The following is a 21,573-nucleotide window of genomic DNA, read 5'->3' as shown; positions in this document are numbered from 1 at the left end:
AAGAGAGAGTGTGTGAGGACGGTTCGAGAGAGTACGCCGGGGCACAAAGATTCGCTCTTTTGTGTCTGGAACTGTGTGCTTCTGGTGGTGCGTGCTTCTTTTCCTCTTGCTGTAGGTTATGTATCGGATGGCTTCCCCTCATGGCGAGGGGCTACAATTGTCCCCGTTCTCTCTCCCTCTTTTTCTCTGTGCCAAAGGAAATCATATGATTGACGCGAAAGAGACGCGAAGATGAAATAGCAACAGGCGTGAAAGGGTGCGCCCTGCGTCCCCCATCCCCTACCGACCTGGGAAAACATTCCCGGCCCTCGGATAAAATCAGGGTTTTTGCAGGTTTTTGAGTTAACGAATTTTTCACAACTTTAAAATGTTTGTTTTTTTTTCGAACAAGAAGAGAAAAAGCGTAGAAAAGTAAGAAAAGCAGCATTTTTTGTTACAAACAACGTGATTGTTTCATGGTAGTAGGCCAGGTGTATCTAGCCGGTGTGCAAGTTGGACAGTTGGAGAGTTTAAGTGTAGGAGAGGGAGAGAGAAAGAGAGCAAACAAACGTCTCTCGTTTTGTTGGCCTCCGTGGGAAAAGGGTGCGCAAAGAAAGAGACGGAGAACTTACAGCCACTTTCAAGTTCAATGTCGCGCTTACTGGCGAGTACATGCGGCGGGGTACCGTTGCAGAATTTTCACGCGTAAACAGTAAGCTAAGGCTTTGCAGGCAATTCATTTAATAATAACTTTCATTTGAACTTTCTAGGCCGACCTCTCATCAGATTTCCAGTTTGCTAGGTCCATATCACACAGAAGGAAAGCAGAATTGGTTTCAAAGTCTTACAAAAAGATGACTATGGACCTAGAAGAATTCCAGAAAATACAGCTTGTTGAGATTGGCTCATATGGCCAAGATGCTAACTGATCTTCAGGAAACAGCATGATCCAAAGTTACAACTCTCCGTGCTTGGCTTCAAACTAACTCCTACAGCACCTGTTTCACCTGATCCTGCTCCCCAAGCTCACAGCGCACCTCTTCACACAGTGCGAAACAGGACAAGCGTCCTACAGACTGAGGCTTGAGTCTGGCATTAACTGAAGCACATACACTGTCACTAAAATTCAATGATTGAAGTAAAAAACTCTCCTACACGGACTCTGGATCTTAGTAGACGTTGCCTGGCAAATCTCTGGAATTGGAAAATACCTAAAACTCGACCGCCCGTAAAGACGCAAAATCAAGAGGATCTCTATCTCCTGATAGGAGGCGTGCATCACTCTGCCAAGAGTTGGTACCTGGACATTGACGGACAGTCTCGAAGGCCTTAAAACTTTTTTGTTTGTAAAATTTTGTGCTTGAATTAAGAACCCAACTCACCATCTTTCATCATCCTGCCGATAATTCAGAAAGCCACGCGAATATCACTCTCGCCCGTTCTTATTCGGAACAGCCGATCATTCGCATGAGCGTGCCCGGTTCGTGTCTTGCTCAATTCAATTCCATGCCTTATGTAATTGTAACAAAAAAGGAACCCACAAACCTCCTCCAGAGATGATGCCCGGCAGCGATGCACGGCGAAGGTTAAAGGCGTGATCCCGTAACGTAAAAGAAAAACAACTACAACAACCCCGTTATCAGCTGTTTCGACGATCGGCGGCGAAACTCGACGATCTCGCGTTTGTACGATGGCCTGCGAGTCTCAATGTGACTTTAGTGCGTCCCCGAGGGTTGTGGGATGAGAAACATTATTATGTTTACCATTTTTTTTTTCACCGCAAAGCATGCTTCGCTCGTCGGCGATCCGTGTACGTCACTGGTGGGAATGTGTTTGGAAAACTTTCCTGCATGTTTCCCTGTGTGCATGTGGGTAGAAGGGATGAGTGCAATCTACGTAAAAAGCGCGAAAGGAAGGACGGTTGGGGGATGAATCCATATGCAAAGTTCACTGCTAAGCGAATACCTCGATTTGACGTCAGCGACTGAGGATGTTTAAACATGAATGTGGTTAGTGAATTTCAAATCAATCAGCAAATTTAAGATTCAATATGTTATGTGTCCCGAAGAGGGGACTTCCCGAAATCTAACTTCCTTTCAATGCCACTGCATATTCCATCCCGAACGTCCACTTGCCACTGTGGCCGTTAAATGGCAGTGGATTAGCTCGACTGCTAGCCACGCAGTCAATTGTGCTGCACATCGTACGATGGGGTGTGTGAGTGTGTGTGTTTGCACCATTATTATCATGTTAATCAACGGCTTTAAGAACAGGCGGTAGCAAAAAGCAAAACGAGAAAAAAAAACAACATTGTCCCTACGATGAGATGCGCCGAAATTGGACGGGTCCGGTGATCATCTGTAGTCGGCGTGACGCGCCGGCCAAGCAGAATCAGCTGTTGCTGCAAGCTATCACACCATACCGAAGTATGGCGGTGATAGTGGTGGTGTTATACTGATATGTTGTTGATGTTCTTCCTGGTCTGTCGCGTTAGTCCACAGCAGCAGCAGCAGCGGCAGCAGCAGTTACAAGTTACCAGCCGTCTCCATCGAGCAGGCGTGGTAATTAAAGTAGCTCGCAATTCGCGCATACAAACACATACACACACACTCTCTCTCGAACGTCGTACCTTATGTCCGATGCGTCCTCGCCAACGGACTTGACCTTAGCAACGGTATAGTAGCCAACGCATCTTACCCAGGGTTACCAGTGGCTCTATCTCCTCCTTCCTCTTCGCTCGATGTGTGTACTTGCCGTGCTGCTTTGGCTTATCAGCGCTGGATTCGTTGACGGGACGCCTCGCTCTTTTTATTGCTTCTTTTTTTTTTGGAGGAGTCTACTTTTAGTGCGATAAAGGTGCAATTTTGGGGGACTACCATCTGATAATTGCAGTTCAGCGAGCGGTTCAGTGTAGGGCACACAACAACAAAAAAGACGCTTGATAACGCAAATAAATCTGTAACGACGCGCTGTATGGGATGGAATGATTGATTTCATCCCATTTGCTTCAAATAAAATGCCGTTTATTATTGATACTTTCATCTGGAAATTAGAGCCTCCCTTAGCATGCATGAAGCCTGTAGATTGGTAATTTGTAGGAAATTTACAAACATTCGTTTCTTACGACACATTCTGAAGCCTGGAATATGACCGGTTTTTAAACTAGTAAAACAAATAAAATAAGTGCAACTTTCAAATGTGTCGGCAATTTTATTAAGTCGCCACAAGTGCTGGAGGATATAGAAAGATCAACTCTAAAATTACTTTTAAAATAACATAGCTACCAAATTAATGCTTCAAGCCCAGTTTTATAATCCTCATTCTTGGATATGAATTTTTTTTCCGTGAAACTTGAATTTAGAGAATATATTTAAATTTTAATCTTTGATTGGAATCAGATAAAAAAAATAGTGGCTAAAATCTACGACTACAAGGAAAATTACACGAAAATGCGTTTTAATTGCACTAAAATCTCGAATCTCGACTTGCACTATTCGTATCTCGATTTTGCCTCCGGTCCGCATTAACAGCGTATATCGGGGAGTACATGTCCCTAGCATAACCATAGACACAAACCACCAACGGCTATTATATCAATTTATGAAATATTTCACGAAAAAATGTTTTGCCGTTTCACAAAACTAAGTTCGCAGTGTGCACACTCCCAATGAAATTTTAACAACAACATTCGATTTCTGAATTGAAAAGCTCTTTAATTGCATGTTAAAATCAAAGAATCACACCTGTTTAACAATTAAGTTTAATTTAACTCTTTTGTTTCTCAAAAATATAACAATAATTGTTTTATATACTGTCACGCATGTTTGAGTCGCAGTTCTATGTCGCCGACCACTGTCCAGATACAATCAAAATAAACATCTTACCAGCTGTCAGTGCAGTGCAAAAGGGATTCTATTTTGCTTTTAGGGCAAAACTTTCTTACTCATTGTTTTACGTGCACTCCGGATTGACTCCCACCGCCCATTCGGTTCCAGGAAAGCCTTTTGCTTTGTGTGTGTGTGTGCCAACGGTGTCCGATAGGATAAAAAAAAGCAAAACAGGCAACTCGCCCTATCAGATGACCATAGGAGTTGGCCACTGTAAAACGGAGGACGATGGTTGATTCGGTAAAGCAACTGAATGCGCAAGCAAAAACTCTATCCCATTCCCCCGCACACAATATGATAATTCCCGAAATTGTGCTCATCCTTCCCACCAGCACGATCCGGAGTCGGCAGAGTCCTGCAGCCTGACCGAGGACGATGTGGAACCGAAGCTGAAGTACGTTCGCCTCTCGAACGACATCAAGAACATACTCAGCGAGGAAGCGATCAGTTGCATTGCGGTACATCCGCGGGTAGGTGTTCCGCGGCAATCGGGCGAAATCGGAATCGGCGAAACACCTAATACAACCACCGCTATGATGGTTTTATAGTTTCTCTGCCTAGGAACACACTGGGGCCGGATACATATGCTGGACCATCAGGGCAACTGTGTGCACACGGTCATCAACCGGAAGGAGAATGCACACATCCTGTCCGTGAACCGCATTTCCGTCGACAGTCGGGGCGAACAGATCGCGACCTGCTCGGACGATGGGAAGGTTATCATTAGCGGTTTGTACACGGACGAAAACAATCAGGTGCTTTCGACGGGCAAAATTATCAAGGCGGTCGAGCTGGACCCGAACCACAATCGGTCCGGATCGGGCAAAAGATTCATCATAGGTAAGCACCGTTTGGGGTGTGGAAGATATCGCGTAATAGTGTAATTAATATGAGTTTCATCCCTTTTTTTCTGCCGCCAGGCGATAACAAATTGGTAATGTACGAGAAAACGTTCCTGAAGGGCTTAAAGTCAACCATCCTGAGCGACTCGGAGGGTCAGGTGACGGCGATCAAATGGAACGGACAGTTTGTCGCGTGGGCTAGCTCGCTTGGCATTCACGTGTACGATCTGAACGAAAAATGCTCACTAGGATTCATCCAATGGGAAGAGCCGAAAGAGTAAGCGGAAGTCGTCCCCCACAAAGCCCGACCCATAAGGGGCTTCCTTTTAATTAAAATCCTTTAATTTGTTTTTTTTTTTGTCGCAGAGGAAAACTAACCGACTACCGATGCAATCTAAACTGGTCCAACGCAACGACGCTGCTGATCGGATGGGTCGACACGGTGCGAATATGTGTGATACGAAAGCGAAACGCCGTCGAAGTGTCCACCAGAAACCTTCCCGTGCACATCGTCGATCCGAGTAAGCCGTGACCCACACAGTGTGCCGACACAGTGGCTTGCTGTGATGTATTTATTAACTTTCTATCGTTCTCTTCTTTCCCGCTCCCGACTGAAGTGTCCACATTCCAGACGGACTTTTTCATCTGTGGCATCGCGCCGCTGGAAACGAACCAGCTGGTCGTGCTGGGTTATGCGAAGGAGCGCGACTCCGAAACGAACAAAGCCCTGCGGCCGATCCTGTGCGTGCTGCAGTACAATGCGAGTGATTACATTGAAATTTGCACCGACAGCTTATCGATGCGAGGGTAAGTAAGGATTCGGCAGGGTGCCCCGAAGCTCGTTTTTACACTCCCTTTTTTTCGTCTGCCTTTGTCTTGGACAGCTACGAGGAGTACAAGTGTGACGACTATCATCTGGACTGTCTGATCGACGAAAACCAGTATTTTATCGTGTCGCCAAAGGATGTCGTGGTGGCCAACCTGTACGAAACGGACGATCGTGTCCAGTGGTTGATAGAGCACGGGTAAGTTACATTTTCCTTTTATATTCGAAGGATGGAAAAGTATAAGGGGGCTTTTTTTAGTACAAATAATTTATTTTTCATTAAGTCAACTGGTTCGTGCGCAAATTGCTGCCGATGTGATTTGTCGATTTTACTGTTAAATCGTGTCTCGCGCTAACGCTAATGGTGAGATGCTGCCTCAGCTGGTCGGTTTTGTTGTGTGTGTGTTTTTGTGTGTGTAATGCTTACATACTAAGTGTGACCGGCAGCCTTGCCTTGTAAATGAGAGATTTACTGCCTCCAAACACACCTCAACTCAAAATGCTCCCTCTTCGCGTGTGTTTGTTATGTACAAAACCCCGCTCATCACAATGCAAACGCCTTTGCAGTGCATTACTATCTTACTTCGTCTCGTCTGCGTGCTGGTTGTGCCATGGCCATCGGCGACCCTATACTGCCGTCTTGCAGCAGGAGCTCGGCGGCTGCGTCCAGTCGTAGAAATACTCCTTCGGTAGTGCGGCCGGTTTGCCGTCGGGCTGGTCCTCCTCGTGCGTGCACAGCTCCCCGGCGTAAAGGTCGCGCATGTGCCGCGCGGTACGCTTGTGCAGCAGCATGTGGTAGTCCTTGCAGGCGCGCGCTTTCCACGCCGTGTCGAACCGCACGTCGTGCCGGCGGTGAATGTTGCGGAACGGTGCGAGCCACGTGCCGACCGCAATATCCTCGCTCTTGTACAGCGACAGCTGCTCGGCGTACGTCGCGATGTACGAGACCAGCCCCTTGGACAGCACGTACCCACCGCCCAACGCGTACGGTCCGTACCGATCGCACAGCGTGTAGTCGGTCTCTTGCCACACGCCGTGCTTTTGTATCGTGGCCGCCCCACGGAAGTAGCCCCAATACAGCTCCAGCAGTGGAGCGCCCTTGTGGTGGTTGTTGTTGTTCGGGTGGTTCTCGGTTTTATGCTGCTGCTGCTGCTGTACCTGGTGCAGCTTTTCGTAGTAGCTGAGCAAATCTTCCGCGAGCAGGTCGAGCTTCACGTACGTGTCGTCGTCCAGCTTGGCCAGATACTTGAAGTCATACTTCTCGTCTATCTTCCGCATGCTGTGCAGCACCTTGACCGTTAGGTTCGCGTACGAATCCTGCAGCTGCTCCAGCTCGAGAATGTCCCCGAACACGCGCTGCTCCTCGTAGATGGCACGGCGCACGTTTTTCGGCTGCCCGTACAGCCCGATCGCAAACAGCGGCTTGATCTTGAAGTTAATCACCTTGATGTTTTTGATCGGCTTCTGCTGCCATGCCCGATAGTTGCCCAGCAGCTGGCGCTGCGTTGCGACCGACTCGAGCTGCACTTGGCCCCGCTCGTTGAGCGGCGGAATGTGGATCAGCTCCTCCTGGTAGCTTTCGTTGATCATGCGCGGCCGCAGGTTCAGGTACGTCTCGCGGATCGTGCTGCGGCGCTCGAAGTTTTCGGGCGCGGTCACGATCAGCAGTATGAGGAAGTAGGAATTTTCCGGATCATACACGCGCCCGGTCGGGCTGCAGGTTGGGCTGGTGTTGGCAATTAGTGCCGTGAGCAGCACGCCACACAGGAAGGCACACAGGAGGGGAAAGATGCCGACACAGTTTCGCTTGTGCAGATGGTACCGCGTGAGAGCCATTGTGCGACGCAGTGACGGCATCCGCGACGCCGAGGACGGGCGGCCGTGAGTCAGGCGTAGTTTGTTTCACTCGCGTAGAATGATGTTATTGGTTTCCCCAATGGAACAGGAACGAGCAATGCTTCATGAGGAACTGTGCACCACTTGCAACACACTAGCCGCGGCTGTAAAATAGCTGCATTTTGGTGTGTGATGCGTTTTCGAACTGTTTGGTGTGTGTGTTTTGCTTTCTGGTGCGATATTCTGTCGCACGCTGTGACAGGTACGCCTGCTGTCAAACCCGCACTGCGCGCTGTCGTAGTGTGCGTGCCAGCTGATTGGCAAACAGGTGTAGCGTTGAAATATTTCATCCGATGCAGCGCTGTACGGGGGTGAAACATTTCAAAAGATTTAAAATCCGCGAAAACTACCGTTGAATTCATTTCTAATCGATTGTTCTATTCTATTCCTGTGCAGCAAATTCGAACAAGCGATGGATGTGATAGCAACGCACGGTGGCAAATACTCGCTAATTACCGTCGCCCGGCTCTACCTGGACCATCTGCTTTCCCTGCAGCACTTTGACGAGGCGGCCCGGCTCTGCCAGCGCGTGTTCGGCACCGACAAGCAGCTGTGGGAGGAGGAGGTGTACAAGTTCGTGAAGGTGAAGCAACTGCGCTCCGTCAGCAGCTACATTCCCATCACGGACGCGTGCAAGCTGAACCCGCACGTGTACGAGATGGTGCTGTACGAGTATCTGCAGCTCGATCCGAGCGGGTTCCTGCAGCTGGTAAAGGATTGGCCGCCGCGCCTGTACAACACGAAAGCGGTAATCAACGCCGTGAACGACCATTTCAACAAGAAGGATGCAAACATTCTGCTCGAAGCGCTGGCGATACTGTACACGCACGAGAAGGAGTTTGACCGTGCACTGACCATGTATCTGAAGTAAGTGGCGGGGCTTTGTGTGGGCATGAAACTTGGCTATTGGTTCTAAATGGTTTGCTCCCGCATTTTTTCCACTCCCCAAAACTCCCCATACAGATTGCAGCACAAGGACGTGTTCGAGCTGATCACCACGTACGAGCTGTACGGTATGGTGAAGGATTGCATCGTGCAGCTGATCGAGCTGGACAGTGAGCGGGCGATCGCGATGCTGCTGAAGGACAAAATCCCGGCCGAGGATGTGGTGCGCGAGCTGGAACACTGCGAGCAGTACCTGTACCGCTACCTGGACGCGTACGACAAGGTAACCAGCAACGAAAAGTTCCACTGGCGGCTGGTGAACCTGTACGCGCGGTACGAGCCGGAAAAGCTGCTCTCGTTTCTGAAGCGCTCGAACAGCTACCCCATCCAGGAGGCGTACGACATCTGCCAGGGGCTCAAGTTTTACCCGGAGATGGTGTATCTGCTCGACAAGATGGGCAGCACGCGGGAGGCCCTGAACATCATCATGCACAACCTGCAGGACGTGCCGATGGCGATCGACTTTTGCAAAGAGCACGACGACATGGACCTGTGGAACGATCTGATCAACGAGTCGGTCGACAAGCCGCACGTGATGACGAAGCTGCTGAACAGTATTGCCGGGTTTATCAATCCGGAGCTGCTGGTGGACAAGATCAAGCCCGGCCAGGACATCGAGGGGCTGAAGGAGTCGATCATCAAGATGCTGTGCGGGTACAGCCTGCAGGTGTCGATACAGGAGGGCTGCAACCAGATACTGGGCGCGGACTACTTCGACATGCACGAGCGGTTGGTGCGGGTGCAGCAGGGTGCGCTGTGCGTGACGCCCGACCACGTGTGTGGCGTGTGCCGGCGGGATATTATCGTGAAGGGTAAGGCCTTGGGGGAGGGAATGAGGTGCAGCAAATGCAGGATGGGTAATAATGTGGAAATGTTTGTAATCTCTCTCAATTGCAGATAACATGAAAACGGACATCGTGATGTTTAACTGTAGGCACTACTTCCACGAGCCCTGCCTGCTGGACAAATACAATCTGGACATTTGCATAGTTTGTAACACGAAAAAGCTAGGAAGCACCGGGACATTTTAGGGGATCTGGTTTTTGTTTTTGGGGGGGAATTTCGTGTCTGCATGCGCGAGTGTATGATTTATGTGCCTACTAGCGAGGAGGGAACAATTGGAGCAGAAAGTTTGCAAACGACACATTATCACAGTTTCCAACAGGGTGTTTTCCACTTTACATTGTACTCGAATTTTATCTTTTGTTCTCCACCGCTTTTTTCCCATTTCGCTCAAATTATAGGGCCTTGGAAAATTTGTTTTGTTTTTATGATTTATGTTCGAAACCAAAAAAGAAAAAGAAAAGAGAAGCATGATGTGTACAGAATAATTTCAAACCTTAGTATAATCATTAATTCCAACATATTGTCGCTATCGTACTGCTGCTAAACAAAAAAAAAATGGGGGGATGAACGGTGTGCCAGAATGTAATACAAATTTGCAAAAGCACCATAAAGACGAAAAAGCTATATAACAAAATATGCAACCATTAGCGTACTCTACATTGTGTGCGTGAAAGAAATTAGAAGCAAAAGGTATTTGAAAGATAAATGGGGGTAAATTAAAAATAAAATGCCCCTCACTTTTGGCGAATCCCTAACAACAGCGTAATCAAAAGCACTTCCAACTTTGTTTCTAACCGCACCAGGGGTCACACTGCCATGCTCTGCCTGTCTGTATCTGTCGAGGGTTGTCTCCGCGTAACCACTGTCTCTTATCTATTGGCCTCCCAAGCGAAGAAGGGGACAGTCGTGTTTATGATCCACTTCAAATACCAATCACCAATCTCTCCCTTTCTCTCGCTCTCTTGCTCTCACACACATACACTCATTCGCCCGCATTTCGGTGGTGATTAAACGGTGGTAAACAACATGATGTTTTTGTTGGTAGTGTGCGTCACATGAAGGGTCATTTAGAGTGGAGGCTTGGCCTCTGTCTGCAACGGATGTGTGTGTATGTATATGTAGCAGCAAGAAAAACATAGACGATCAAGAAAGTCAAGAGATAGTGAGCGAAGGTGATAATGCGTAATGAAGCAAGAAGTGCACGATAAGGGAGGCTCGCTTCATGAAAACCGTGCTAAATGATTTTTCTTACTTGACAATGTGAACAAGATTCCAACAAGATTACACTACGGGAGTGTATCCAATAGGATTAGTGAGAGCGAATTCTAACATACCTTTCACCAACACGTCACGAACCGTACCCAGGCAACCGATGTGCAACTTATCTTGCGTGTCGTACTCACACCTACACACACGTGGTGTGGTGCCCGCGATGTGTTTTCTTTCTAATGGGCCGCCCGCGAGAGAAAGAGAGCGTGTGCGCAGATTCGAGCGTAACGTACAACGCAACGCACGAGAGAGAGTGGGAGAGTGGCGCCATGCCGGTTTTCTTGTTTGGTAGCGCTGGGATGGACGTAACCATCGATCTTGCCCTACCGTTGCTCGTGGTAGTAGTGGTGCTGCTGCTGCCGGCCGTGTGTGTTACGATCCTTCTTGCCTGCCAGTGAGTCGTTCAGTCTTGCGGTGGCCCTACAGTACGCTGGGTGTGTTGTTTCAGGTATTGCGCTTACAGCATCCACGCAAAACGGTTCACTTTCACACGAGGTGGCTAAACGTTCGGTCGTCGATCGCGCAGCGTGCCTACTAGACTACACTCTTTCCCGGTCTACTAAGAATCAGGTAAGAATTTGCGATCAACGGAGAGTAATTTGAGAGTGATTTTAGCAGCGATCAAAGGTACAATGATCTGTGTAGGATTAGCTAGCAATAGCAAACAATAGCGTTCAAAGGGGGGAGGGGGGGGGGGGTTTAACCTTTCACCCGCCCAAACCGTATCGGCGCGTTGTTTATGTTGGCTTTTTCGACGTGTCATGCTGCCGGTTTCACTTGCCCGGTTGCACATAACACAACACTCTTACGTGTTTTGGTGTTGAGTTTGGGTATATTTTTAGCAGTTACCCCTCGCCTGCCCGTAAATTCGCCCCCAAAAAGCCAAATCGAGACGGGGTTTTTGATTCCTGTTTTCATCGCCTACTTGTGCAGCAACCAGTTTTGCAGGCCGCTTCGGGGTGCCGCAACCAAATTTCATGCACAGCTCTTCTCCCCTCCCCACCGAAAAAGCACGACAACGCGGACAAGAAAAACGGCATGTCGGGTTGTCTACCGTGTCTACCACACCGGTGACATTGACCGCCCGCTTTGACCCCTAAGCTGTAAAACCGCGCGTGTGTGTGTGTGTTTGTGCTGTAGTGATAGGAAAGCAACAAACTTTACACGCTGGCTACGTTGGTTGGCTTGGCAGCAGCAGCAGTACCACCGGCAAACCATAGCGCGAACTCCTCAAAGCCATAGAAACTGTCCTTATCAACCTTCCCAAAAGCCTCCATTGATAAACGTCTATCATTATGGGGGCCCTCCCTAGCGGAATCTCATCTTCTCCGTCCATCTCCGTCCGTTGCCAGCGTGAAAAGCGCAAAGCGCGGTTTTACTGCCACAAAATAAACGACGGTATCTTGTTTTCTTCTTACGGTGTGCACAGACCGGGCGTCCCTCTCATTCGATACCATAGCAACGGGGAGGCGTGGTTCAACGGGAAACGGCAATGGCTAATCGTACGTAACCGTGTGCTGGGCACCGCTGTCTCTGTGTAGTATAGCCTGCCAATGATGGAATGATTTCAAGTGATAATTGCAACCAAAGTTCTTCCTATTACAACCACCAAAAGGCATGATGATGGCTTCTAGTTGCATGATAACACATCCCCCACTCTCCCTGCATACAGATGTGTGTCCAGCGCCAGCACCACCAGCAACACACTTTCCCTTTTCGTTGTATATAAAGACATATGTTACATACAGGATTGCCTAGTTTCTGCCAGTCACTAACGCCAAACACGTTCCCGTTACACACGATCGTTATCATGCTGATAATATTTCCACCACCACACACGTTTGCCTTTTCTACTTTCCACTCCGCCGAAAACACTTTCCGACTAATCATGCACCATTGCTTCGGTCGGCTATTTAGCTTCGGTCGCAATCATGACCCAGCAGGGACCCGCCTTCGACTCGAACTGCATGACGCTGACGCGCTTCGTGCTGCAGGAGCAGAAAAAGTACAAACATGCGACCGGCGACCTGTCCCAGCTGCTCAACTGCATCCAGACCGCGATCAAGGCGATCAGCTCGGCGGTGCGGAAGGCGGGCATCGCTAAGCTGTAAGTAGGAACGCCGCACACGCCCAATTCATCCGTGTGTGTGTGCTGCAGCGATTTAATTTGTCCTTTAACCCTTTTTTTTGCAGGCAAGGAATCTCAGGCGACACGAACGTGCAGGGCGAGCAGGTGAAAAAGTTGGACGTGCTGTCGAACGAAATCTTCATCAACATGCTGAAATCGTCGTACGCCACCTGTCTGCTCGTGTCGGAGGAGAACGACAACGTGATCGAGATCGAGACGGACAAGCGGGGCAAGTACGTGGTGTCGTTCGATCCGCTGGACGGTTCCTCCAACATCGACTGTCTCGTGTCGATTGGGTCCATTTTCGCCATTACCAAGTGAGTAGTGCTGCAACGCTTTAATATATATTTTGCAGAAAGAATCTTCAATAACGCTGCAATGATTATTTTTGACAGACAGGTAAAGGAAAACACGACCCCCTCGGAGCAGGACGCACTCCAACCGGGCAACAAGATTGTGGCCGCCGGGTACGCACTGTACGGCTCCGCCACGATGATTGTCATCAGCCTCGGCAACGGGGTGCACGGTTTCATGTACGATCCCTCGATCGGCGAGTTTGTGCTGACCGATTACAATATGCGCATTCCTGAGCGGGGCAACATTTACTCCATCAACGAGGGGTACGCGTCCACGTGGGACGAGTCGGTGCTGAACTACGTGAAGGACAAGAAGGACCCGGCGAAGGGCAAACCGTACGGCGCCCGGTACGTGGGCAGCATGGTGGCGGATGTGCACCGCACGATCAAGTACGGTGGCATCTTCATCTATCCGGCGACGGCTGCGGCCAAGAATGGTAAGCTGCGCCTGCTGTACGAGTGCAACCCGATGGCTTACCTGGTGACGCAGGCCGGCGGCAAAGCGTACGCGACCAAGGGCAAGGAGATACTGGACGTGATGCCGACGTCCATCCATCAGCGATCGCCCATCTATCTCGGCTCGAAGCTGGATGTGGAGGAAGCGATCAGCTACATCAAGTAGGCGTTTGGCTGGTCCCGTTCCCGGTGGTTGTGCATGTGGTGGTTTTGTTTGTCCGTTTTGTTTAATTGTAATAAAAAATTCCTCACAATGTATCGCTCCGTAGTAGCAGGTTCGAAGGGCTGTGATATTCTCTTTCGACCATTTCCTCTGATTCGCTTTGTTCATTTGCACAACTTTATTTACATCCTTTCCTTTGCTGCCTTCGAAAGAGAAGTAGGAATTTTGAAAGCAAAACAACATTCACTTACGTTCATTTCCCCCTTTCAGTAGGCATTGGCTTTGTGTTTCGGCACAAAGTTAAATCCTTCCGGTACAGGTCCAAGCAGCATCTCACTGAAAAACAAATACACAAATCCAATAAGAAACAACGTTAACGTGAAAACGACAACAGACAACAATTCTTACCTTAATTTCACCCAATCGTTACAATTGGGCGATGCCATCAGCGTTTCCAAATCGTCCCGACCACGGTACGCATCCGGCCGCTCGTTGATGCGCTGCGGCGGCCGCTCCAGCAGCCCGTACGGCACGTAGCGGTACAGGAACGATTGCCACTCGAGCAGGAAGCGCCGCGTCGTCTCCACACCCTTCGTATCGCTGCCCCAGTGCTCCAGCCCGTAGTTCACGTACCGCTTCAGCATCTCGAACCGCTCCCCGCTGGACGGATCGAGCGTTTTCCGCTCCTTAATCTCCTGAAACACCCACGGTTTTATCAGCGCCCCACGGCCCACCATTACGCCGGCAATGTTAGGGCACTTGGTGCGAATGTGTTCGTAATCCTCGTAGCCAAAGATGTCCCCATTGCCAAACACCGGCACGGACTGGGCCTGGGTCGCACACTGCTGCAGATACTCCCAGTCGGCCCGCTTCGTGTAGCGCTGCTCCTTCGTCCGCCCGTGGATCGTGATCAGGCTCGCTCCCCAGTCCTCAAACTTTGGCACCATCTCGTGCGCGATCAGCTTGTTGTTGTAGATGCCGATGCGCGTCTTCACGGTAAACTCTTTGCCGTAGTCGGCCAACAGGCGCGAACAGCTCTGCACCATCACCTTCAGCACGTTCTGGCGGCGCAGCAGCGCACTACCGCCGCCCTGGTTAAAGATGAGATCGATCGGGCAGCCCGTGTTCAGGTCGATAAAGTCGACATCCGCCTTCTCGGCAATGATTTGGGCCGCGTACGTGACTAGCTTCGGGTTGTGGCCGCACAGCTGCACCCCGAACAGATCCTCGCTCGAGTGGCGCTTCGTTAGCGCCCACTCCTGGATCGCACCGTTGATGATCGGTATGGCACAGGCCATCTCGCCGCACGTTATGTCGACGCCGTACTCCTTGCAGATGCGCCGGAACGGTAGATTGCCGACCGTAGTGAGCGGACTGAGGTACAGCTTGTCGCGGAACACGATGCGCTTGCGTTCCGCGCTGCGCAGCTTTATCACGTCTTCGTCCGTTACCGCACCGGCCGGTTTACTTTCTTCCGGCTTCTGCTCGCCATCATCCTTTGCTTCCCCGTTTTCCTGCTCGTTTGATTTAGCTTTCTCATTCTTTTCCTCTTGCTGTAGTCGGTCGAACTTGTTGACGATTTTAGTCGACTTGTTAAAATTATACTTCCTTTTGCGTAGTATGTGCTGCAAATCTGTAGGGAGAGTAAAAAAAAACAGTATTTTAAAATCAATATCGTGTAGCTCGTGAGGTACACTTACCAGTACTCAACCAGGTGGAAACAAGCATCGACGTGTCGGGCTTAAAATCTTCCGGGTAAATGTTTCTACGGTTTTCATCCAGATGCGCACCGGCAAACCGGCACGTTACGCCAAAGTTGCAGTAACCCTTGGTCGAGTAAATGTAGCACGTGCCGTCAATGTCCTTCGGTTTGAGTTGCAAAAATTTGTCCAGATCGTGCGAAAAGCGACAGTTTGCATTGGTGCACTTCTTCGCCGCATCTTCGCCCAGGTTCCCATCCAGCAGCGATTTGCAGAGTCGCAGCCCGTCCTCCTCCTTGAACGGTACCGTGCGTGATTTGTTCTGGCCACGGTTTTTCTTCTTCTTACCCTGCGGTTCCTCTGCATTGCCCTCCATGCGGCCCTTCTTCTCGGGCGGTTCGCTGGTATCGTCTACCTTTGCATCTTCGGCTTTACCTTCCTTTTCTGCTGGAGCGACGATTTCTACCGTTTTTTCAACCGGCTTCTCCACAATACGCGGAATAAGAAATCTGCCGTGAGGATGGTGCGATTTATAGGTAAATAACATAGTGGTCTTAACGCACATTTCGTGCTGATTTACTTACTCCGCCTTTATGTGGCATATTCCATCGTCCATCGTGGAGCAGGAAGGTTCTAATTTATCCTTGCAGTGAACCAATTTCGCAACCAACCGGCTGTGGCGTGGAGTTGTTTTGTTTTGGGTACAACTTTGACAGTTGCAAGCACGTGCTCAAGGTGATTACAACACCTCGAGAGGTGGTGAAATGTGGAAAAAATTGACGTTGGACCAATTGACATAAAGGATCAGGTTGTGGTGAGTGGTGAATTTCTCATATGATAAATTTGTCGCTATCTTTGAAACAAAATGAATCAAGTAAGGGTTTTTTTTCAATTGTAAGATTTTTTTTGATGATTCAGTACTATTTGAAGGAACAAGATGAATATTTTTTTCTGTTCAACAGGTCATCAAACATGGCGGAGCGAGAAAGCATGTTGAATGAGTAGATGTGAGAATAAAAACAAAAGATGTGAGAATTAGATAACACATTACTATCAAGAGATACCCTTTTCAGACAACTTTTGAAGCTTATTTTGTTCTAAGTGTCACGTTCGGTTCGTTGGTAATTTGCGTAATTTGGTAATTTGGTAATGCGTAGCAAATTCGAACTGAAAATAATGTGGTTATTTGGGAGTCACTCATCACATTGAACGTGTACGTGCGATGGGTTCTTGTGTTCATTAACAAATAGAAATGTCTGTAAAAAGTATCAAATTATCTAAATAATTCTTTCTTTTCTGTAGCATCAAATCACATTTCATAAGGAGGGGGTGGGTTGGCTTACGTTTTTGGTTTCTTGGTGGTTTTTGCTTTTGGTTTCTGGTTCACCGGTGGTCATAAAAAATGTTTTATTTCAGGGTTCTTGTCTAGAAATTCATGTTAAAAATCAGTACCCAAGTGCCACAAATCCACTAAACGACCACTAAACGGCTTCTAAACGACTCAAGTTCTCTACCTAAACGGAATATAGAAAGACTTCGTTCAGCAGGCGGCAAACGACTCATGCATTCTAAAAATAGCAAAAAAGCTGGTGGCGCTCTCTGTTGGTGGGATACCCCAACCAGTTGAGCTTCATCGCTTGGAGGAGAGCTTTCTTATTTCCTCTGTACTGTTGTATGGTTTCGCATTGAAGTTATGCATCGCTAGAACTAGAACGGCGATACGATTGTTTAAATACTAAACTCCAACGGAAACTACCAGCACTGAAGCAAGTGAGATTTGAGTAATGGTCGTTGGTGTTGATACCCACGTATCTGAAAAGGATAGCAATATAATGATGAGTTGTAATACGCCATCTATTGATCAAACCAATGAAGCAGTGGAGCTTTCATTTTTTTTTCTATGGATATTAAATTTTCCAGTCGTTTAAGCTTAATCTGTGGCGCTTGGGTAGAACTACAAATTAATTAGTAAGTTGACTTGTACGACTTAACAACATGCCCGTCATGGGTTCAAGCCCCGAATGGAACGTGCCCCCATACGTACCTGACTGACTATCCTGTTGTGGTAATCAATTAGTCACTGAAAGTCGAGCCCACTAGTGTTACAGGCAGGCCTTGATCGACAGCGGTTTTTGAGGCAAAGAAGAAGAAGTTCTTTTCGTGTGAACCAATTCATTCATTTTCGCGAGTGAATTGAATGAAACATATATCGCACATTTATAGTACTCAAAACATGATAGTCAGTTCTGCGAATGGGGGCTCGGTCCATATGGGGCTTGAACCTACGACGGGCACGTTATAAAGTTGTTCGATGGCAAAAGATAAAATATGTTTTCGCAAAATAATTGATAGACTCGAAATTAAAGACATTTCCGCTACGGAGCATCCTCATTTTATCTTACAAAAGATAATCACTGAATTAAAATCGGAGAAGGACAGTCAAATATTCGTAAACTGACGTCGCATCAACGTTACCCTTGTTTTGTAACTTGGGTTTTCACCACTTGCCGCTCTGCAGCAACCTTGGTGCACCTACAATCTTGAAAGTCATTTTAACAAACCTAATCAAATTCGGGCGGCTTCGGCAAACAGGCAAACACGGTCGCGAAACTCTTTTTTCCGCTCTTTTATCGTTTTCGGCAAATAAAGCACCCTGTTGCTGGTGGTGATAAGAACAACGGGTAGCAGGCTCGGAAAACACAGCGCAGCCCCAATCTCTGCCCATTCTACGTGGACCCCCGCTTTGCCCGAAGTTGAAGTTGAGTCTTGTGCGCTTCCTTTTTTTTCTAGTCCAGATCGATTTTAGTTGCAACCGTTTGCAGTTGGTGCCGCTCGCGTCTGTGCCTTTTCCCTTCCCACAAGCTCCGGAACATCCGGCAAAGTGTGTATGCACAAGTTGGCCACTTCCCTGTTAGTGCGTAGCTGCCGAGCCGTTCTCACCCAACGTTCGCCACCGTTGCAAGTAGCTGCCAAGAGTGGTGAGTGATGGTGGGGCAGGGAGAAGAAGCGGGGGGAGAGGTGGAGTATACCGGGCGAAACGGGACTTGGTGTACACGTAAGAACACAAAACTGGGTCTGTAGGTCTCGCCGTCGATGTGGGGAGGGGGGTTGGCTTGTAGACTCGGTTGACGTGTGGCTATGTGCGTGCGTCTGTATCGTTAGTTTGCCAGCCGGTCGGCAGCCTTTTTGTGTTGCTATGTGTGGCCCTGTTCGCTTGCTGGGATGGCATTACGAAAGCGAAGAGACAAATTGATTTATTGTTTGTGCGTTACCTTTTTAGGTTTATTTTCCAGCGCGTTACGCCGCACGCAGTTCGGTCGCCTTGCTATGCCCGAAGCAGCAGCAGCCGCCGCCGAAGCCCGGCAGTTCGTCTACCCGGCGGCACGGCGCGATGAGTCCGTGGTGGAGGAGTTCCACGGCGTGAAGATTGCCGACCCGTACCGTTGGCTGGAGGATCCGGACGCGGAGGAAACGCAGGCGTACGTGGAGAAGCAGAACGAAATCTCGAAACCCTTCCTGGACACGTGCCCGGAGTGGAAGAAGCTGAACGAGAAGCTGCGAAAGCGCTGGAACTATCCGAAGTACTCCTGCCCGTTCAAGCACGGTAACAAGTACTTCTTCTTCATGAACACCGGTCTGCAGAACCAGGAGTGAGTGTACGGGGCGCAGCGCCTTTTTGGCGTAGTAAAGTCAATGATGTAATCAAACTGTTTCAACTCCCCTTCTCTCCTTTGCCAGTGTCCTGTACGTGCAGGATAAGCTGGACGGTGAGCCGAAGGTGTTTCTCGACCCGAACACACTCTCGACCGACGGTACGATCGCACTGGTCGGGTCGCGCTTTTCCGACGACGGCAAGCTGTACGCGTACGGGCTGAGCCAGAGCGGATCCGACTGGACGAAGCTGAAGATTCGCAACGTTGAGACGGGGGAAGACTTCCCGGAAACGATCGAACACACCAAGTTCGTGACCGCCTCGTGGACGAAGGACAATAAGGGCTTCTTCTACGCACGCTACCCGGTGGTGGCGGGCAAGGCGGACGGTTCGGAAACGGCCGCCAACGAGAACCAGAAGCTGTACTACCATCGGGTGGGCGAGTCGCAGGACAAGGATGTGCTGATTGCCGAGTTCCCGGAGGAACCATCGTGGCGATTGTGAGTATAGAACGCGACCGGACAAGCAAACAAGGAAGTAATGCGCATCTTTTCTCCCTCTCCTCTGCAGGATGCCGGAAGTGTCCGATTGTGGCAAATATCTGATGCTGTTCATCATGAAGGGCTGCAAGGATATGCTGCTGTACTTTAGCAATCTGGAGAAGGCCGGTACGCTCGAGTCGAAGCTCGATTTCGTGAAGGTGGTCACCGAGTTCGACAGTGACTATGACGTGAGTGTGGCAGCCTCTCGTACCCGATTGCCAGCGTCTCATTCCCCCTTGGCTTTCCTTCTCTTTACAGTACGTCACCAACGAGGGTAACATCTTTTCGTTCCGCACGAACAAGGGCGCCCCGAACTACCGGATCGTGAACATCGATTTCGAGCAGCCCGAGATGGAGCACTGGAAAACGCTCGTGCCGGAGCATCCGAAGAACGTGCTCGACTGGACGACGTGCGTGAACAAGGATCGGATCGTGCTCGGGTACATCGACGATGTGAAATCGTTACTGGTGGTGCACAGCCTGGCCGACGGGAGCTTCGTGTCGAAGTTCCCGCTGGAAATAGGGACGGTCGCCGGGTTCAGTGGCAAGAAGAAGTATTCGGAGATTTTCTACCACTTCGTGTCGTTCCTAACGCCCGGCATCATCTACCATTACGATTTCGAGGGCAAAACGGAGGCCGCCGCCGGCGGTGCGATGGAACCGACCGTGTTTCGGGAGGTGAAGATCGAAGACTTCGACAACAGCCGGTACGCGGTGGAGCAGATCTTCTACCACAGCAAGGACGGCGAGAAGGTGCCGATGTTTATCGTGCAGCGCAAGCAGGAGAAGAAGGAGCACAAACCGTGCCTGCTGTACGGGTACGGTGGGTTTAACATTTGCGTGCAGCCGTCCTTTAGCATCACCGGGCTGGTGTTTATCGATTCGTTCGATGGCATACTGGCGTACCCGAACATCCGGGGTGGTGGGTAGGTATTATCCTCGAAGGGGTCCTTCCCACCCCTTCACAAAAATGCTCCCAAATCTTACCGTTTGCTGCGTTCTCTCTTCTCAAGCGAATATGGCGAACGGTGGCACAATGCCGGTCGATTGCTGAAGAAGCAGAACGTGTTCGACGACTTCCAGCACGCTGCCCAGTATTTGGTGGAGCACGGCTACACCACGCACGACAAGATCGCGATCCAGGGCGGTTCGAACGGAGGGCTGCTCGTCGGTGCCTGCATTAACCAGCGTCCCGATCTGTTCGGTGCCGCCATTGCGCAAGTTGGGTAAGTAGGCAAAAAGGCATTCCCAACCAACTGCTTTCTTATTCTAATTCCTCTTCTCGTTCACCACCCCCCCCTTGTCAGCGTGATGGATATGCTTCGCTTCCACAAGTTCACGATCGGCCGCGCCTGGGTGTCCGACTACGGCGATATGAACGAGAAGGAGCATTTCGAAAATCTGCTGCGCTACTCGCCGCTCCACAACGTGCGCACACCTACCTCGGAGAAGGACCAGTATCCGGCCACGCTCGTGCTGACCGCGGACCATGACGATCGGGTCAGCCCGCTGCACTCGCTCAAGTTCGTGGCGGCGCTGCACGATGCCATCAAGGATAGTGAACACCAAAAGAATCCGCTGCTGCTGCGCGTCTACAGTAAGGCCGGCCACGGTATGGGCAAACCGACGGCCAAGAAGATCGAGGAAGCGACCGACATCCTTACGTTCATGTACAAGACGCTCGGATTGAAGCTTTCGTTTTAATGTTGCCTTAGCACCACCACCTTTTGAGGGGGCTGGGGAGTGCGAAGTATCTTTCTGATCGGTAATTGCATGCTGAGCATTTGAGTTTTCGTGAGGCGTGAAATGAGAAGCGAAATTTCGGATTATATTATTATTTGTGTAAGGCCGCACTTATTATTATTATTATTATGTTTTTTTTTTTTTGGAATTAAAACAAGCCTCGCGGCGTAGCCCCTTTGGTGCGTGCTTGCTGATGTTGTTGCGTGCATGTGCGCTTATTCGAGAATTTGGTAGCAATTGTACGCGATCGAGTTTAGGTGCAGCAAAATGGAAAACAAAAATAAACTTACTGTTCAAAAAGTAAAGAAGCTTGGTTGGCTGTAATTACCTGAAAGTCAATTTA

General features: G+C 49.5%; 5 protein-coding genes across 5 annotated transcripts; 3 read left to right on the top strand and 2 right to left on the bottom strand.

Moving 5' to 3' along the window:
* The first annotated feature begins 3,852 nt into the window (after window positions 1–3,852).
* LOC1280131 (vacuolar protein sorting-associated protein 41 homolog) lies at window positions 3,853–9,855 on the top strand. The gene is made up of 10 exons (XM_061653658.1): window positions 3,853–4,106; window positions 4,199–4,336; window positions 4,415–4,706; window positions 4,787–4,985; window positions 5,075–5,229; window positions 5,326–5,515; window positions 5,593–5,733; window positions 7,827–8,297; window positions 8,394–9,187; window positions 9,273–9,855. Exons 1-10 carry the CDS (start codon window positions 4,095–4,097, stop codon window positions 9,404–9,406), a joined length of 2,526 nt encoding a protein of 841 aa, XP_061509642.1. The 5' UTR covers window positions 3,853–4,094; the 3' UTR covers window positions 9,407–9,855.
* Window positions 5,785–10,734, bottom strand: LOC1280132 (beta-1,3-galactosyltransferase 6). Its single transcript, XM_319940.5, has 2 exons — window positions 10,556–10,734; window positions 5,785–7,731 (listed from the first exon to the last, which is right to left on the bottom strand). Exon 2 carries the CDS (start codon window positions 7,389–7,391, stop codon window positions 6,162–6,164), a length of 1,230 nt encoding a protein of 409 aa, XP_319940.5. The 5' UTR covers window positions 7,392–7,731; window positions 10,556–10,734; the 3' UTR covers window positions 5,785–6,161.
* A 101-nt stretch (window positions 10,735–10,835) lies between these two features.
* On the top strand, window positions 10,836–13,688 carry LOC1280130 (fructose-1,6-bisphosphatase 1). The gene is made up of 5 exons (XM_061653660.1): window positions 10,836–11,060; window positions 11,920–11,992; window positions 12,408–12,597; window positions 12,684–12,935; window positions 13,014–13,688. The coding sequence occupies exons 2-5, from the start codon at window positions 11,983–11,985 to the stop codon at window positions 13,594–13,596; spliced, it is 1,035 nt and encodes a 344-aa protein (XP_061509644.1). The 5' UTR covers window positions 10,836–11,060; window positions 11,920–11,982; the 3' UTR covers window positions 13,597–13,688.
* A 64-nt stretch (window positions 13,689–13,752) lies between these two features.
* On the bottom strand, window positions 13,753–16,026 carry LOC1280129 (tRNA-dihydrouridine(47) synthase [NAD(P)(+)]-like). The gene is made up of 4 exons (XM_061653659.1): window positions 15,878–16,026; window positions 15,294–15,802; window positions 14,002–15,226; window positions 13,753–13,929 (listed from the first exon to the last, which is right to left on the bottom strand). Exons 1-4 carry the CDS (start codon window positions 15,907–15,909, stop codon window positions 13,860–13,862), a joined length of 1,836 nt encoding a protein of 611 aa, XP_061509643.1. The 5' UTR covers window positions 15,910–16,026; the 3' UTR covers window positions 13,753–13,859.
* Window positions 16,027–17,815: 1,789 nt separating this feature from the next.
* LOC1280128 (prolyl endopeptidase) lies at window positions 17,816–21,535 on the top strand. Its single transcript, XM_319935.5, has 7 exons — window positions 17,816–18,271; window positions 18,574–18,943; window positions 19,032–19,445; window positions 19,516–19,675; window positions 19,746–20,413; window positions 20,501–20,713; window positions 20,795–21,535. Exons 1-7 carry the CDS (start codon window positions 18,181–18,183, stop codon window positions 21,189–21,191), a joined length of 2,313 nt encoding a protein of 770 aa, XP_319935.5. The 5' UTR covers window positions 17,816–18,180; the 3' UTR covers window positions 21,192–21,535.
* Window positions 21,536–21,573: the final 38 nt, after the last annotated feature.

Source organism: Anopheles gambiae, chromosome 3 (genome assembly GCF_943734735.2).
Source record: "Anopheles gambiae chromosome 3, idAnoGambNW_F1_1, whole genome shotgun sequence".
NCBI lineage: Eukaryota > Metazoa > Arthropoda > Insecta > Diptera > Culicidae > Anopheles > Anopheles gambiae.
Note: the sequence above shows the minus strand (reverse complement) of the source record. Positions and strands in the feature narration are given on the sequence as shown.

Coding starts and splice junctions, on each gene's coding strand:
- LOC1280129 (XM_061653659.1), bottom strand. CDS start 15,909: ATGGACGATGGAATATGCCACATAAAGGCGGA. Junction 15,227..15,293: donor TTCCACCTGGTTGAGTACTG/GTAAGTGTACCT, acceptor CTCTCCCTACAG/ATTTGCAGCACATACTACGC. Junction 13,930..14,001: donor AACGATTGGGTGAAATTAAG/GTAAGAATTGTT, acceptor TTTGTTTTTCAG/TGAGATGCTGCTTGGACCTG.
- LOC1280130 (XM_061653660.1), top strand. Junction 12,598..12,683: donor AAGGCGGGCATCGCTAAGCT/GTAAGTAGGAAC, acceptor TTTTTTTTGCAG/GCAAGGAATCTCAGGCGACA. Junction 12,936..13,013: donor TCCATTTTCGCCATTACCAA/GTGAGTAGTGCT, acceptor TATTTTTGACAG/ACAGGTAAAGGAAAACACGA.
- LOC1280131 (XM_061653658.1), top strand. Junction 4,707..4,786: donor GGGCAAAAGATTCATCATAG/GTAAGCACCGTT, acceptor TTCTGCCGCCAG/GCGATAACAAATTGGTAATG. Junction 5,230..5,325: donor CGTGCACATCGTCGATCCGA/GTAAGCCGTGAC, acceptor TCCCGACTGAAG/TGTCCACATTCCAGACGGAC.
- LOC1280132 (XM_319940.5), bottom strand. CDS start 7,391: ATGCCGTCACTGCGTCGCACAATGGCTCTCACGCGGTACCATCTGCAC.
- LOC1280128 (XM_319935.5), top strand. CDS start 18,181: ATGCACAAGTTGGCCACTTCCCTGTTAGTGCGTAGCTGCCGAGCCGTT. Junction 18,944..19,031: donor ACCGGTCTGCAGAACCAGGA/GTGAGTGTACGG, acceptor CTCCTTTGCCAG/TGTCCTGTACGTGCAGGATA. Junction 19,446..19,515: donor GAGGAACCATCGTGGCGATT/GTGAGTATAGAA, acceptor TCTCCTCTGCAG/GATGCCGGAAGTGTCCGATT.